A 17,469-nucleotide genomic window follows, 5' to 3' on the forward strand; every position below is an offset into this window, starting at 1 on the left:
AAATTATTATCCTTGCAACAATAACACCATTAGCTGATTGATAAGCTTGTTTCTTCAATCTTTATATACAACTAACGTTTTTAATAGGACATAACAGATCACTATGCGTCTCAGATACTACTCAAACAACATAGCAATTTGGGGCACAATAAACAAACTGATCCATTCTCCTCACTACATACCGCCAGAATAAGAAATACAGGCAGCCTGCTCTTCATTTCATCTGTCTCGATGCCATCTTATCCAACTAAAGTTGCATTCAGTGGGTTTTTCAACAGAGGCATGAGGCTCTTGTTAAAAAAAATCTGGCAAGCTGTTTTTCTACACCAAGAGAAAATAATTAATGCCATATGCATTATATTAATGACTTATCCATGTGCACTAGGTATTGAACAATATATAGAGACAACCCACTCAGGTTAAATGCACAACGATTTTTGGTGTGGCCTTTGATATGGCTGCTTGTAACCTAACAGAATGTAAGGTACTAAAATATAGTCCTTAAAGTAACCAAAATTTTACTTGCCAGTTTTCTACATTACACAAAAGACCATGCCTCATGTGCATGCTTGTGGTCCATAACAAATGGATTTAGATCTATCATCTTCACTGCTTTGTTCAGTAAACAGTCAACAATTGAGAACATGGTACAGCTTAACGCTTTACTGTCGTAACAAGATTTTATTTAGTTACAGTTAGAATGCATCCATGCTTGGTACTTATATCAGTTTGGAGTTGAGGTTGCACCATCAATCTAGTTCAACTGTACTGATCATGGTCATCTTCTGAAAAATAGGCATACATGTGGACTGGGCTAGTGTGTAATCCAGACCCGATATGGAGTACGTTCACAAGTCTTGGTTGCTGGACAGTTCCAACCAGAAACCGGCCAGGCAAGCAAGACTAGCTAAAAAATCTCTGAAAAATACAATGATTTCTGCTCTAGACAAGTGAGGTAAACTAATTGTCTATGTTAAATAAGATCAAAACCTCTGACTTACTAGCACTTAGTAAGAAGATTATAAAATCTATAGCACTCTATATTAGATGAACAACACATGGTTGCCAACTCCATATTCTTTCAGCCGCAAAGAGCTCCTTGACACAATCAATATTTATTAACCAAATAATCACTGACACAGTAACCTATATGACAACAAGTACACATTATATTACATAGAGAGAATGTCTTGAGCCTATGAGTAGGCATATACTGTCTTTCAATAGTCAACAAACAATCAGGAGCAGGGTTGAGTTGAAAAACAGCACACACTACGGTACCTGCAGGTCAGTATCCCAATGCACGTAGGAATTTTTCTACTACTGATACGGATGTGTTTCCAACTTGCTCAAATAGGTTACTACTTATCTTTGGACCTGAATATTATCGTGTACTTATATTTGAAAGACCAAAAGTTCAATCAAGAATTTGTGATCTGAACAATATTGACCAATATCCAGTTATATAAGGATCAGGTTTCAGAGAATCAGAGATCAACAAACTGCTGCTTGACCTCTCCATCGCACAAATGTAACTTACCCGCAAACTGACAGGCATCAATGCTATTGTTTGGAACAAAAGACTGCTCCCTATACTTTCAGGTTATGTGATCCTTTTGCTTGCAAACTCAGTCTATGCTGCTTCAGATAGCCTGCGGGATCTGAACCAAAGCTACAAGAGCATTTAGCCTTTTGCTTGCAAGCTCGGTAGTGAGATGACGTATACATCATCTCACTATTGAGTTAAACACAGGCCTGCCCCTGATGGTGGAAATTCTCCATTTCACAGGCATTACAGTTACAGTTATAATTCCGTCCATGTTTATTCAATTACAAAGATTTCTGGGGGTTTTCCCCAGTCCGAATTCCTGAAGTTGACACAAGCGCCACTCTAAGAGGTTACTGGATACCGCCACATGCTAACTTTTTGAAGAAAAATGTATGCACTAAACTACATGCGTTCGATGAAGAACTCTCAAATAAGTTGAGTTAAACCCATGTTATCCATCGGACGTGTGATAAACTGCCAGTTCTGATTTAATATGACTGTATGTGATTTCCAAATAATGCAGCAAATGAAGGAACCTAAGGGCAAAAAAGAAAATCAAGATCTTGCAATGGTACCTGATACACAAAGAAGAGGTGAGACGCTCTCTTCATCATCTCTGGAGCTTTTAATATGGCTTCATCAACTCAAGAACAAGAACCTATCTGTACCATCTTCTTGTGGTATATAACAAGGAGCTTGAGCCCTCCAGGACAAGTGACACACAGAGCTGGCTGCTTCAAGGCATTGGCCTTGCTGGAGCAAGTTATTACATAATAATAATTCTTTACAATCCAATCAGCTCTAGGCACCCAGTTGCATTCAGGAGATGACACAAGGATCAAATAGTGCGCTACCCATTAACAAGGAGAGCCTGAAGTAAGCATCAAGAATACATTCTCAAATTAAGTTTCTCAGCTGCATATACATGTACAAAGGTTGGTGAATCATAGCTGAAAATTTCAGTGTGCAAGTGGAAAATCACCGGTATGCATTAACATCAAGCAGCATCAAGAACTGCACACCACATACTCAAGTCAATTGACTATTCTAAACCCGAGAGAATGGACAATTACACATATCAGCCATCGGCCATTGCACAACTTTACATCCATCACCTTCAGTGGAGAAGTTCTGAAATCACCAACGCGAAAACAGCATCTTAGCGGACAGGTTAGCACATGAAGAACAGACATCTTCATTCCATGAGTAGGTCCATGACCTTTAGACCTGCACGCCTACACTTCTGCCACCTTGCCCACTCAACTTCATCAGGTGGCACCGCCCTGGTCTGAGCTTCTTTTCGCTCATGCGAAGATATCACCTTCTTGGCATCAGCTCCAGCAAGCTCAACCAAAGATCGCGATGTTGTCGGGACTGGCACCTTCGTTTGCAACTCATTCACATCAGCTCCATCTGAAGGTGTCAAGACTGACACCTTCGCTTGCGTCTTCTTCACATCAGCTCTAGCAGCATCATCAGCTTCAGCACGAACTCCAGCAAGCTCCCTGGTCAAGACTGACACCTTCGCTTGCGTCTTCTTCACATCAGCTCTAGCAGCAGCATCAGCTTCAGCACGAACTCCAGCAAGCTCCCTGGTCTGAGCTTCTTTTCGCTCATGTGAAGATATCACCTTCTTGGCATCAGCTCCAGCAAGCTCCACATCAGCTCCAGCTGTAGAGATATCCAGTTTTGCTCGAATCTCTCTGATTGCACCTCGTGCATCATGTCTGGCCCTCATGATAATACGGATCACATCATCAAACTCAAACTTGAGGACATGAACACAGCCGCCCACGCCCAGCAGCTTTTTCAGGCTGAAATGCCCATCAGGACCTCTGAAGTCAAGTTCAAGTGTAGATACCGCCCTCACGGTGTTGTGCAAATTAGCTCTAGCTTCGTTGAAGCTCTTTCTGCAATCGTAGCATCCCACGTCAAACTCAATGACAGCCAGAATCATCAAGAAAGCCAACTTGGACAACCTCCCCCAGTTATGTACAAGTTCCCGAAGCGTGCTAGTTACGTGCTGCGGTGTTGAGCTGTAAAAGTTACCAGTCGTGAACCTTAGTACTGCTGGAAACCTTTCAGACTCGCATACAGCAACGATTGGAAGCTGCACAAGGGGCAAACGATCAGGATCAAACTTCTTAGCCGTTTCTTTTTTGAGCTTCTTGACTTTCTCAACCATCTTCCTGAATACATTTGCGTACACCGCAATCTGCTCACTGTATTTAAAAAGAAGAAGAATGAATATCATTATACAACAGCTACCACTCAACAACTCGGGAGAGGGGTGGGGGGATAAAAAGGCAGTAGCTGGATGCTACATACAGCAGATAACAAAAAAAAATCTGGTATGGAGCTTAACTCAAAAACGCAGGTGAGGAAGGTGGGATCTAGCAGCACCTACTGGATGTAAACTAAGGAATTCATTGCATACTAAGTGAGTTTGTGAAAGTAATTACTTACACATCATGATAGGACTCAGGGGCTCCTTCAAGATCTTTAAGCTCTCCAAATAAGCTCTCCGGGAATACCCTTTTAGCACCACCAAGTCTGTAAAAGTTCCCCTTAGTATACCTGTCTTCGTCCTTCTCAGGAGTTGCTCTAAACAATTGATAGTAAAGATCATTATCACAAAAAATGCACTGCATAACAGAACGCTTAGAGCCTCGTTGGGTTGTCTTCATGAATTCAATCATGTTGAATGTCTCCTGCCAGATAAGTAAATCATTAGAATCTTCACATAGCACTTCCCAATGCAAAATGACTGTACAAAATAATGAGTGAGGGTCTGTATATTATCACACTTATGAACTACCCACTATGAAGGTAGTAACGTAGACTAACATATGCATGTTACTACTCTAAGTTACTCACCACTATGACTAGTCTTATAGCTCTAGGGAAACATGTATAGGTACGGAAACATCTAATCATTACAGCTCTGGGCAGAAAGATTGTATACATGGAATGACTGAAAAGTGTGAACTTACATCATCGCCCATTGGTGGGGTGGCCACGACTCCACCGCCAAAGCAATACGACCCACGTGTTCAGTGATGAAACATTCTATCTTTCAGAAGATTAATGTACTCCAAAATATCACAGTCGATGTCAAGCTCAAATCTGGGTAAGGTCTGTACAAAAAACAACAAAGGCACGCATTTAAAAAAATTCATGCAGGCAGAAATTAAAAATCCAATTGCTTAGGTATCAGCTCCAGAAACCTGTTACACTGAGTGAAACTGAAACAGAGCAGGTTATGGCCCTACATATTCACAGGAAAAATGAACTGGAAATCGAAAATTCATAGTGCTTTATGTTATTTGGGCTTATATGTGATTCATGATGTCATGGATATCATATTTAAGGCCACGTGCCAATAAATGAACAGATAGACACTGTAAGGGGCCATGCAAGAATATGTGAGGCCTAAAAATTTATCAATATTATGGTTTTTGTTTCTATTACAGTACCATATTAGTAATCTGAAGGTTATTCATAAATAAGGAGTACAGTATACAAAGAGAATTCATGTGGTAATGGGAAGCCATATTGCATGGTAATGGTCAATCCAATCTTGATGAAATTCAGAAAAGCCTATACAACTAAACAAGTAGCAGACAAGAATCTATAAAACTAACAAATCAATATTAAATTAGCACGTCAACCACAGGTCATAAGCTATGAAACAAAGGGCATCAACTCACCGAAAGTGATGTCTGCTCCTCTTTGGCAATCTTCAATCGCAGCCCTGCATCTTCTACCGAGAGCTCAAACTTGTCCCGACTCTTCCCCTTAAATTTGTTCATCCTCTTCTGAACTTCCTTCTCAATTAAAGCATCTAGCATGTCTTCTCGCTCCTCCCGGGTTAGAGAAGAGGACGCACCGCCACCAGCGAACTTGTCCTTCTTCTTCCCGCCCCCCGTTGCTCCGCCCGCTGCTCTGCCCACCACCATTTCCCCGCGCCTTTCTTTTCCTGAGAAACCCTAGACGTCCGTTGGCGCGGGGGCGGGGGCGGGGGTCGGAGAAGCGGAAGGGGGCGGTCGGCGGTCGGCGGTCGGCGGTCGGCGAAGGAGGCGGTGGGGAAGGGGACGAGGGCGGTCGGCGGTCGGCGAAGGTGAAGGAGGCGGTCGGGGAAGCGGGCGGTCGGCGAAGGGGAAGGGGCGAGGGCTGGGGAAGGCGGCGGAGGGAGGGCGATGTAGGTAGGGTTTTGCGCGCTGGTGGTGGTGTGGGTTTTATATTTGGGCTGAGTAACACGAGATAGCAGGCCTCCATTTCAAATTGGGCCGGCCTTATGAATCGACCCGTCGCCTGCGAGTAAATCGCGCACATCATCCGCTTAGCTAACGGGCCTGAGACAGCTTAGCTTTCTGGTTTTGCAAACCCCGGTTTTTTCCTTTTCTTTCTTTCTGTGTTTTCTGTATGGTTATTACTAGGTTTTGTTCGTTTTATATATTTTTCTTCATTTATTTATCCTTTTCCATTTTCTATTTTTCATTTAAAATTTATGAACATTTTAAAATTCGTGAAAAATTTTATATTGATGAAAATAAATTGCAAATTTTTTCATATTCTTGAAAAAAAATCATTTTTGGTGAATTTTTATTTTAAATTCATAATATTTTAAAATATGATGACATGTTTAAGTTATATGAACCTTTTCACAAATTTGCAAGTATTTTCCAAATTTTTGAATATTTTCTCAAGTTCTAATTTTTTTTCCAAATTCGTGAACTATTTTTAAATTTATGGACATTTTTTCCGAATTCGTTAAAGTTTATTTAATCCATGTTTTTCATTTCAACAATTTTTCAAAAGTGAAAAAATGGTAGCCGGTATTTTTCTTGCACCAGCAGAGTACAATAGCAAAATTGAGCGAAGCAGTGGGTGAATGGTTCGCGCTAGTGGGCTGCGGCGCACGAGGTTCCCATACGTGAGCACTCCAGTGTCTATTATCATCTTTTTGTGCTTTTTTGTGTGGACTTGCCTGAATACCTCTTTCCTTGATTATTTTAGTCTCCTTGGGCAGACAACCACTTCAGTTGGTCAATCAAATACCCTACTTATTCAATAACTTTCCAAGGCCCATCTCATGGTATCGAAGTTGAAAGAGAGAGTTGTATACCAAATCAGATCAGGCCCCAAGCGAGCCCTAGGCCGAACACCTGCTACAGTGTCGAACAGTGTCATGTGTGCTACAGTCAGCAAAGAAACACAATGCCATGACCCGGGTCGCAGCCCAATCAGCCTGGGCTGACTGCACCATTGGAAATACAAAAGTTTATCCAGTGTGTTCGTCCTTATTAGCATGTACTAGTGAATTAAATTTGGGACTATTCGCAAAAAATGTGGTAGAGCGTGTTATGAGTGTATGTGCGGTGGACTTGATTTTACCAAAGATGATGAAAACATAAACTCACAATCATTTATGCGTTGGAGAGACTGTTTTGTCTTTTGACGTTACTTGAATGCGACTACGTGTACATATGAAGAAAAGGTTATGAGAGTTGTATATGCGAGAGAATTAGGGGTTCTTTTTGTAATGCATGACTACTTAGCTATGGGCTTATGCGTTGCCTTGTAGCGCTATGTACTTGCGCACGGGGTTGTTGGTATTGATTTTAATGCCAAATGTGTTATGTGTATTTGCAGCGTATTATGTGCATTGCAACGTAATTTTCTCTTATCTCTTTCTCGTTCTTAGTCCCCGCAGGTACCCCAGATCCCGGAGATCAATATGGAAAAGGTACGTCGAAAGCCGGTGACAGTACAGATGAGTGTGGGAGCTAAATCCTACAGATCCCTTGGTAGGGTATCCTAGCTAAACGACCCGGCACGATGGTAACAAGGACAAGGATTTTATCTAGGTTCAGACTCTTATGGAGGAGATAATACCCTACGTTTTGCTCTTCGTTTTTATCGTGTTGGAGTGTATTACAAAGTACGAAGTACCCCTGATATTTCAATGTGTTTATTACGAGCCCGGACCCCTGCTTATATAACACATCGAGGGCCCTAGGGCTACAAAACTTAGTCGGCTACATATAGAGAGATAGAATCCTCCATGATCCCATCTTCTTGTCTTGCACACAAAGTCTTCTAGAATCTTCCAACGATCCGCCATGGGCCAGTTCTATCAATGTGCCAGTTCTAATGGTAATAAGAAATGAGATACCTTCATAGTTTGTTTTTTTGTTTGAAATTCAATTTTAGTCCCATATGCATTGCCGTGTCTCGGTAATTTCAAACAATATGAAGTGTCGGGGCAAAACTCTGTCAACCCAATATAGTTTTGTTTAAATTTTAGATTTAGTCCTACATAAACATCGTGCAGTCTTGTCATTTTGAACATCAACGCACCAGTTCTAATGGAAATAAAAATAAGATGCAACACCAGTTTGTATTTTTGTTTGAAATTCAATTTTAGGCATATGCATAGCAGGTTGTCTCATCAATGCGCAGTACTTCATGTGTGTTCGGAGCAATCCTCTCTAAGGCAAACTGTTTTTTTTATTGTTTTGAATTTGAAAATTTCTCCTATCCTTTTACAAACCTTGATGTCTCATGTCTGGTCGCTTCATACATCGACTTGTCAGTTCTATTTTTCTGAATTTGTCGTCAATTTGGACGCGGACGTGTCATTTCGAATAAGGGCAAATGAAATGAAATGTCGGCCCAAAGTTGGACATGAAATTTGATAACATAACACAGTCCGTGCCATGCTAGCTGCCTCGTAATTGGGTGATAAACTGACTGTTGCCCATCTGTTTTTGTATAGAGAAAAAGAAACTGCTTACGATCACCAAATCACGCGCCATCAGTTTCATAATTGGGTGATAAACTGCCAGCACCAGCAGCCTCACGTAATCACGTTAATCCGGTGAGGCTCCCAAAGAATCCCAGGGACAAGTGTTCACCATCCGTTTCTGCATAGAGAAAAAGAAACTGCTTCCGATCACGAAAGCAGGCACCATCAGCTTCCGTCTGGGTCAGTCAGGTGAGCGCCCGCGCCCGCGGATAAGATGTTGACGGCAAATGCACGGCCTGATCGCGCGCAATGCCTGCCGGCCGGCGAAGTCCCACATGGCTGCCGGACCGGTCCGTCATCGACGCCTGCAGATAAAGGCCGGGTGAACTGAATGATCGAGGCATCGAGCCACCTGGAGGTTGGTATATATCTCCAAACTGTTCGTCTTGCCACAACATGTGGCCGGGGTGAGTGACCTGAGGTAGATGATGCGATGGAGAAATGACTGGTCAGATCAGGCTCGATCGGGAAGGACAGCTCTCTCTCCCGTAAAAGTCCCGTGATGAGCCCGTACGTCTAGGACTATCCGTGGACAAATGTCGGCGAGGCCGCGAGGGTAGGGAGACACCAGCGTGACAGCGGCGTATGCGTCTGGGTTCGCCGACCGGAGCCTCCAGCATGCTCCTGCTGCGGCCCCAGACCTTAAAGTCAACCCGTAACATGGGTGGAGTTGCTGCCCGTGGTCTGATATGGCTTCCCGGCCTTCATGCTCGCTCTCGTGACTCTCCTACGCACCAATGACCGATCCATCTTGTGAAGTTCCACACCTACATGACATGCACCTGGCCAGCTTCGGTGCACGCATCCATGCATGTAAGGTGTGGCTAGGTCTGAGTGGACTGGGACTTAAATCCAAGTCTCAATCAAGTGATATAGTATAATAAAAAAAATTATGCAAGATCAAAGAAATATAGCGTCAATCGAGACATAACGAAGTCTCGACCGACTGAGACTTAGCAAGACTGATGCGTAAGATTGATACGTGTAAGCATGTGTTGGACGATGGCACAGGAAGCCAGCCGGTGATCTCCGCCCATGGTTTCCAACCCCAAAACTTAATATGCATTATCATTTCCGACGGCACGCAGTCCCGTGCCTTCGATGGAGCGCAACAAACATCGACCAGTCGGAACCAGAGCAGAGCAGTGCATCTGTGCACGCCGGGAGACGCCAAACCGACTCGAGTTTTTGTCCGGACCCAGCGCACAAAAGATCTCAGCCGATCGGGTAAAAACAAGCCAGGGAACGCATTGTCAGTTGTCATGCAGTGGCCGAGATGGCGAGATCGACGTTCACGCGCCCGGCCGTGACGGCGACCCCACGCTTCCCCTGGCCGCCGAACACCCCACGGCGAGCCACGCCCGCCCGTTGCGCCGGAGCCGCGACACGTTCCGCTGCCGCTGCCGATCGAGCTCCGGCAAAGGCGGGGCTTCTCCTGGGGTGAGAGGTGTCTCAAATCAAACGGCCACTGCACCTGGACAAAGGAGTACTGTCCGCGGATCGCGACCGTCCGATCTATCGATCGATTGGACGTCGATAACGATGTGCTGTGAGCAGCACATGAGCGAGATGCGCTGTGTCGTTTATTGCAGACAGGATCAGAGATATCCAGGTTCCTAGATTCAGCGTGAGTTAAAAGATGTGGCTTACCGGGCCCACTTGTCGGATGTGCTGCAAAAAAAACTAAAAGGCGTCCCTGTCATGTTAATTCCGAATTGTGTTACCTAATGTCCGGATATTTTGTTTTTGAATTGTTTGGATTGCTTACTACATGTGTCACGCGGTCGTCTAGATTTTTTCTTAGAAAAATGAAGGTTACAATCACAAAGGTACTTCTCATTCGAATGATTTTCTTAGAATAAACACAACTTGCTTTTTTTAGAATAGCTATTTCTCATTTGAATGATTTTTTCCTGCTTTAATTTGATATTTTGGCTCTCCACTTCTTCTATTTCTGCATCTGGCAGTCTTTCAGATTTGTATATTTTTATATTTTGGTATAGGTTTTCTAGTGGGTGGTTTTGCTATCTAATTCATTATTTATTTTGGTTAATAGACCTTGGCACGTATTGTGATATTTGTTTATAGTTGAATTCTGGTTAATTTTGTTTCTCTTCCTTATTTCATTTTTATTTTTACGGCACATATGAGGGTCATGTCATGGTTGGGGCATGGAGGCAATAGCGCCAGACAAGAACCGCTGCCTCTCGGACCTAGAGGGATGGTTTGATGCAGGTGGATGAACCAACGGTGCTGATGACAGGGCAACGTACACGAGACAGTGGGGTTGCACGCAACGGTGTCAGACACGCGTGAGGAAAAGCGGTGGCCGGCGAAATTCAAGGGCGACGTGCTAAGGCGGTCCAGCTACCTGGACGGAGATGAGGATGGCATTGCCGACGATGAGGTAGTAATGACTAGAGAGAGATCGTGGCAGCAACTCGGCGGAGACAAGGATAGAACCGGTGAGAAAGAGTTACTGGTGGCACACAAAGGGAATGGTCGGACAATGAGGCACCCTTAAATTTAGTGTACATTGGATGCTATAATGAGATCATGGTGATGTATCTAGGCCATTTGCAAGCGGTGATTTTACACCGTCGGTATTGCTACAGCTCGATCGCATCACGATGCCAACTAACTTCCTCAGAGTGCTCCTCTCTGACTCGCCGCGTTTTTTGGCTACTATGTGCGAACGAGGAGGGAAGAGAGGCACCACGACTAAAGAAACAAGTCAAACTACCAAAAATTTGATGGATTTCGAAGTGTGTGTGTGTGTGTGTGTGAGAGAGAGAGAGAGAGAGAGAGAGAGAGAGAGAGTAGGAAGGGGTCTCATATTTTGCACGCGGGAGCTTAAAAAAGGAATCTTCTTTTGGCAGAAACATGGGTGACTTGTGGCGGCCTGAACATTTTAGCTAATAAATAAAGGCCTAGCAAGCTTTTCTCAAAAAGAAAAGAAGCTTATTAGTGGCGAGCAAGCGGCTGTGTGAGGTTCGAGGACGCTGTTGTCTCACATTCTTTTCTTAATTAAAAAATTAGTAAAGGCTTCTCTCCCTTCTGGTCTAGTTTTCTCTACTACAGTATGTAGATAACGCCACGTAAACTTTATCACTGATTCCCGGTTGAACTGTCAACCCGGGCATTCCATTTCCAGAGCACACGAACCACATGCCCACGTGGCCTCTTCATCTCGTGGACACGTGCGGTAGCGCCAACGGACATCTCCGCTAGATCGTTTGGCCCTGCCAAACAGAGCCCAGATCTTGACCAGCCGCTCAGATGATCCAAAACCCGCATCTGGTAGCAATCACAGCAGCTGGCAGGCAGACTCTGTTTGTGCTGTGTGCATGCACCAAGATCACACCATGGGACCCACTGGGCCGTGGTACTGCTGTTGACCAAGCTGTACGTACACTACATATCTATCTGTCTGCAGGACGTACGCTACACTAAAATGCAGCATATCCACATCAGTGGCTGTGATGCTTTGTGTGGTTAGCGTGTGGTCATCTGGGTCAGGGTGGTCCAATCGACATTTTTTTTCGGGCACATATACAAATGTTACATTCATCAACCAGTATGTGTATTTGAATTTTAACAAACGCACTAAATTAGTTCAAGCATCCAAAGAAAAAGAAAAAACCTCAAAAGGAGTTTTTTTTTAAGGAATGGCATCGTGCCTTGCTTTATTTCAACTCAAAAATAGATATATCGTCCACAATAAAACTACGGACGAAAGAGGGAGGGTTCTCCATCCACACACATGGTGGTTCAACCCTAGCACTACTAGCTAGTTCATGAGCCGCAAAAAACAAACAAATGAAGATTGGAAACTGAAACCTGCAAAAAAAAAACAGATTGAAGATTGAAAAGCATCACCATCTTAGCTTGCCACTATGCACCTTAACGCTTGTGCCACACGCACCCGGGCGCATTGCGTCCCCGGCCTCCGCCAACACCCTTGCCCTCCTCTTGCTGCCGGTAGCCCGCGCTGCCGCTTGCAAGGATTCAATTGATGACTCTAGGAGGAAGAAATGATCGGGCATCTTGTGGGCTTGCCGGTTTGGGCCTAACCCTGGTCATGTGTTGGGTCGGGCTGGGTTTTGGAACGGGCTTGAAAAAGCTTGATTGTGGCCCGAAGCCTGAATGTGCTTATTTTCTCAAGTCTAGGTATGGCTCATACACAAGCCAAAAAGCTCGGCTCGAACGCAGTTTTTTAGTATGTGCACGTCGAAGCTCAAAAGCCTGGCCTGAAAAGGATCAAAGGGAAGCCCAAAGCCAGCCCAAATTATGTTTCAGGCTACAAAATGAAGCATGAGCCTAGACCGAATGGTAAGCCTGACATGTCCTGTTTTTTTAGCTAGGTGGTCGGGCCGGGCTGTCCATGATCAGATTTCCTTGAGCTTTGTTGCCCTAGCTAATGTTTATTAGGCTAAAGTAGTGGGTTGCATTGGCAAAATCCGGGGGTGGTCCATGACCACCTTGGCCACCCTCTGGCTTCGCCAATGTGTATCGGCATACGCTGCACCTAGTGCGAATCCATCCTTAATTAGTGTTAATGTGCACCGATCTAATCTAATCAATGCAACAATATCAATGATGCCGATCATATATATTTTCTTCGCGGCTTGGAGATAGGGGGGTAGTTGCCGCAAAAAAAAGGAGGAGAGGCACCGTCAATCTAGAAACAAATCACTCTATTCGAAATCCGAGTCATTTGTAGGAAATTTCACTTCAGTGATAGTTTAGCAAATATTAAACATCGAACGTCAAAAGAGAAAATTCCTCTTTTGGCTGAAACATGGATGGCCCTTGTGGCCGACAAAGGCCCTTTGTCCGTGCTCCAAGCATGGCGCACCGTCGGCCCTAAACCTAACTCCCGGTTACCCCTACGCGATAGTGAAACATAATTGTCAGTCGGGTACTCGGGCGTGCAAACTTGCAAAGGACTCGTTCCCGCTCCCAGTCCACACCACATCAAGTAACTGGCCTACGTGCCGGCCTCAAACATCACTGCTGTACAACTCAAAAAAAAAAAAACATCTCCGCTGTACAACTAAAAAAAAAACATCTCCGCTGTGCAGGCCCGGAGCTCGACCGGACGGCCAGATGTTCCAAACCCGACAGCGGCAGTGGCCACAGAAACTGCCATGCGACCTTAACTAGGTCGCATGCACCAAGGTCGCACCGTACGTGGGCCCCACCGCGCCGTGGTACTGCTGTTGACCTTTGCTGTACGTACGTACGTAGCGTACCTGTATCCATCCATCTATCTATCTATCTGCAGGGCGTACGCTACACTAATGCGGCGTATCCATCCACAGGCTGCGGTCAGCGCGCTGCGTTAATGAACCATCATCAATCTGCACTATTACATTTGGCCTCACTGAGACACTGATCGATCCACTCCGATCAATGTCACGATATCGCATGCTGATTGTCGTATATCCCGAGAAAGATCGCGCCTGACTGAGCATCCGTCCATCTCTTGCCGCCCGCGTCTTCCCCCCTGACCCTGGCCCTGGCCCCGAGCGGCGGTATATAAGCCGGTGTGCAGGCCCGGCACCTGACGTATCTGCCATCAGGCGAGAGTGAGGCCGGCCGGGTAGGGTAGCCACTAGCCAGTGCACCGTGCGATCGATCGACCGGCCGGGATGCCGAAGCTGCAGCGGTACAGGGGCGTCAGGCAGAGGCACTGGGGCTCCTGGGTCTCCGAGATCCGCCACCCGCTCATGTACGTCCGCAAACTGTACTGTATTCCTGTGCGATTCCACCTCTGTCGGTGCAGTTTTATGTGCAGTTACGTACGATCGACATGTTCTGATGTTGTGTTTGCGCTTTGGGATGTGGTGGTGGGCGCAGGAAGACGAGGATCTGGCTGGGCACGTACGAGACGGCGGAGGACGCGGCGCGGGCGTACGACGAGGCGGCGAGGCTCATGAGCGGGCCCGCGGCGCGCACCAACTTCCCCTCCTCCACCAACGGTGTCGCTCCCGCCGGCGCCGGCGGCCTCTCCGCGACCCTGCGCGCCAAGCTGGAGAAATGCTGCATGGCGACGGCGCCGCCGGTGCAAAACGTCGAGGCGACCAAGGCGGCGAGGACCGGGGGCGGCGCCGCCCGCCGAAACAGGGTCGAGGACGTCGTCAAGCGCGTGGACGAGGAGGAGGAGTGCATCGAGGAGATGATCAGGGAGCTCACCCACTACGGCTCCGTGGAGATCGTCGCCCCCTCCGCCTGCTCCAGCTCCGTCGTCTAGCTAGGCTATCCCGCCGACCATCGTCCAGCCAGAGCGACCGCTCCCCTAGCTAGCTAGCCAGGCCATGTCCATCTCCATGTCCATCAGAACATCCCCTTCGTCTCTCCCGACCTGGTTTTGTTAGGTAAAAAAAAACATGTAGCAGTAAACCAGTACTAATATACACCCCATATCCATCCATTAGCCGCCGTGGCTCATCATCGGCACATGTCATGTACACACTCCATTAGCCGGAGAAAACGGAGGAGCATCATCGCATCGGGCAATGGCCTTGTCGTCGTCGGCGGCGGCATTGCAATAACCGGCCGGGGACCCTTTCCCTAGGATCGTGCTCTGCTGCGTCTGCCTGCAACGGGAAGGGGACCGGGGATCTTTCAGGATAAGGGGGCTCGATTTGGGTCATGATGTGAAAACTGTGTCCCGCTCTGTCGCGTAGCAGCGTGCATCTGGCCGTCGTAGCCTCCTCTCTTTTTCTCTCGTTGTATAATCTTTGCTCTGGAAACTGCGCAAGATATTCCCGGTACGAGCGGCACAGTGCAGATCTTTTCTCAGTGGACTGATGTGACGCTTGCATGGCCGATAGATCGGACGCATCTCCATGTTATGGCCGATCGAACTGTCCTCGCCATTCCATCTTGAGCAGTCAAGATGGATGGATAGATAGATCGCAGGACGTCAAGGACGAAATTTCCGGGAGGTTCAGTTACTCCGTGGCTAAGCAAAATCAGGGGAGAACAACAAGAGTTTGACCCATACGAGTCGCCCGCTACGGAACAAAGCGGCCGCGTGGATGTGACAGCAGCTTGAACATGGCATATGTCAGCCATTCGAGTTGATGGATGGATGGATAGATAGATACAGGACCATCATAGAATGCCAAAACAGACACAGATATGCGATGGCTGGTGGCAATGCTTGTGTGGTAAATGCAAGCATAACATGCACTGTCAATCATCAATGATACAATACAATACAATCAAATAGTAGTGATGAAGTTGTGCTTCCGTCTTTCACAAACTACCCAAATAACAATAATAATACAGACCACATCTAGATGAGACTGAATGAGAGCAGCTACTGAACCTAGTAATCACATCTAGCCTACAGTGATACAACATGGATACGGGCGTGGGTACATGATGTGTTACCTGAGATATCCCATCAAATGAATACTAGCTCTGGTTAAACCTAGGTATCATACCGCCCCTTCTTGGGGCCAGTTAATATTAGTACACTGCGACCTGGTATAACAAGTGCTTGCTCCTACACTCCTCTTCATAACGCCCTACGAGCAGCCCTTTTCCGGCCACGTCTGACGTAAGTTGGTTTAGCGTCTTCCTTTGCGGGTTCAACTGAATCCGTCCCAGCGCCGTTTTCGACAGACTTACCATCCGCCGGTTTCTCTGAAACCGTTCTCACGCCGTCATCGACGGTGTTATCAGCTGAAGCATCAGCTGCAGAGTTGATGAACTCATTATTGTTGGGAGGTACAGCACTGCTCGAGTTAGTGCAGCTGGGATTATCATTGCACGAGGATTCTATCCCTGAGTTGCCATCTGATCGATCCAGAAGACTGCGGCACAAAGACACAATTAATGCCACACATCTAAGTGCAAACTACTCTACAAATTAGTATGACGGAATATAAAATGGTTTGCACATATCACATTACCCGTTGGCAGAGATTTTCTTGGTAGGCCCATTTAAACTCGTGTGGACCTTTTTCTTTAGGGAACGCAAACTCATCCGGAAATGGGGGGCTGCATCCTTTGCTCTCGATTCTGGAACAGTTCCATAATCAGCAAAGCCAACATAAGCATGAATAGTGGGAGCTACCAATTTACAACAATAGAAATGAATCACAAACAAAGAAATTAAGTTAGGCAAGGGATGCTACTGTAAAAAGGTTTCTGGTTTAGCTCTACTCCAGCCATTTCAGACAAGACTGTTCAACTAACATTCTAACAAAAATAAGCCCTGCCGGATATGGTTGATCTGTTGAGGGGATGCTTAACAAAATTCATCATGCTGAAAATAAGTTTACCATATATGGCCCGAAAGGACAACTCAAGCCATGTGTAATATGAGACAGTAGTTTGGGGAAAATTATTAACCATGGACAACATCAGTGTTGCTGCTTCATGCGGTAGACAGTGCGCTGTTTACGTGCATGGAATCCTTCTGTAGGTCGTAAACTATGTAAGCGCCTGTCAATATATTTGCTTCAATTGGAGGTTGTGACTCTCATATGCTTCTCTCTCTATCTCCCTTAAGCATCTACCTATAACCATCTCTAGCATTGGAGATGCCCTTCCTGATTTCTACCAATTATTCACAAGTTCCAGCACACTTCGAGCTCCAGAAGAGCCTAACCAAGGAATCAGTTTGCAACCAATTCCAAAGTTTAAATCAGTTTAGAACAGTTCATTTTCAGTCAATTTAAGCAGCCATAACTGCATCCAAACTTAACAAATTTACTAGGTCACAGGAATCGGCTACTACTGGTTGGCTACAGTAACTGACTTCACTGTGCCTGACAAGCAAAACTAGTAGGAGTATCATGATTCTTGGCCAATGCTTGAAATAAAAAGTCACATGTTTGTCTACATAAGTCGGTGCCACAGTTGGGAGTCACCGCCATTATCAAGGGGGCAAGGCCGCCCTTTGGAAGAAAGCAGGTGCAGCAGACCCAGAAAAACATTTGAGTGGGGGCACCTTCTATGCAAATTAAAAATCCTATGGAATTCGAAATTTTGAGTGTGGCATGGGTCGCCCACTCGCCCAGGCCTTGGAGAGCTTCTCACAGGACCCAACGAATGGATGATGTGCCTTGAGTCGCATCCTGGCTCCTAC

At 45.9% G+C, this 17,469-nt stretch overlaps 3 protein-coding genes across 3 annotated transcripts in view; 1 reads left to right on the forward strand and 2 right to left on the reverse strand.

Annotated features, from left to right (window-relative positions):
• Positions 1–2,426: 2,426 nt before the first annotated feature.
• Positions 2,427–5,717, reverse strand: LOC123190700 (uncharacterized). The gene is made up of 4 exons (XM_044603398.1): positions 5,260–5,717; positions 4,543–4,686; positions 4,016–4,260; positions 2,427–3,771 (listed from the first exon to the last, which is right to left on the reverse strand). The coding sequence occupies exons 2-4, from the start codon at positions 4,552–4,554 to the stop codon at positions 2,745–2,747; spliced, it is 1,284 nt and encodes a 427-aa protein (XP_044459333.1). The 5' UTR covers positions 4,555–4,686; positions 5,260–5,717; the 3' UTR covers positions 2,427–2,744.
• Positions 5,718–13,869: 8,152 nt separating this feature from the next.
• Positions 13,870–15,139, forward strand: LOC123190702 (ethylene-responsive transcription factor ERF003). Its single transcript, XM_044603400.1, has 2 exons — positions 13,870–14,094; positions 14,223–15,139. Exons 1-2 carry the CDS (start codon positions 14,015–14,017, stop codon positions 14,614–14,616), a joined length of 474 nt encoding a protein of 157 aa, XP_044459335.1. The 5' UTR covers positions 13,870–14,014; the 3' UTR covers positions 14,617–15,139.
• Positions 15,140–15,522: 383 nt separating this feature from the next.
• Positions 15,523–17,469, reverse strand: part of LOC123190701 (uncharacterized) — a 6,610-nt gene continuing 4,663 nt past the window's right edge. The window contains exons 10-11 of the mRNA XM_044603399.1: positions 16,289–16,397; positions 15,523–16,189 (exon numbers count right to left, since the gene is read on the reverse strand). Of these exons, the coding sequence (XP_044459334.1) occupies positions 15,892–16,189; positions 16,289–16,397 (407 nt within the window). The 3' untranslated portion in view covers positions 15,523–15,891. The remainder of the gene's footprint in view (positions 16,190–16,288; positions 16,398–17,469) is intronic.

The sequence above is a fragment of the Triticum aestivum genome, chromosome 2A, assembly GCF_018294505.1.
Source record: "Triticum aestivum cultivar Chinese Spring chromosome 2A, IWGSC CS RefSeq v2.1, whole genome shotgun sequence".
NCBI lineage: Eukaryota > Viridiplantae > Streptophyta > Magnoliopsida > Poales > Poaceae > Triticum > Triticum aestivum.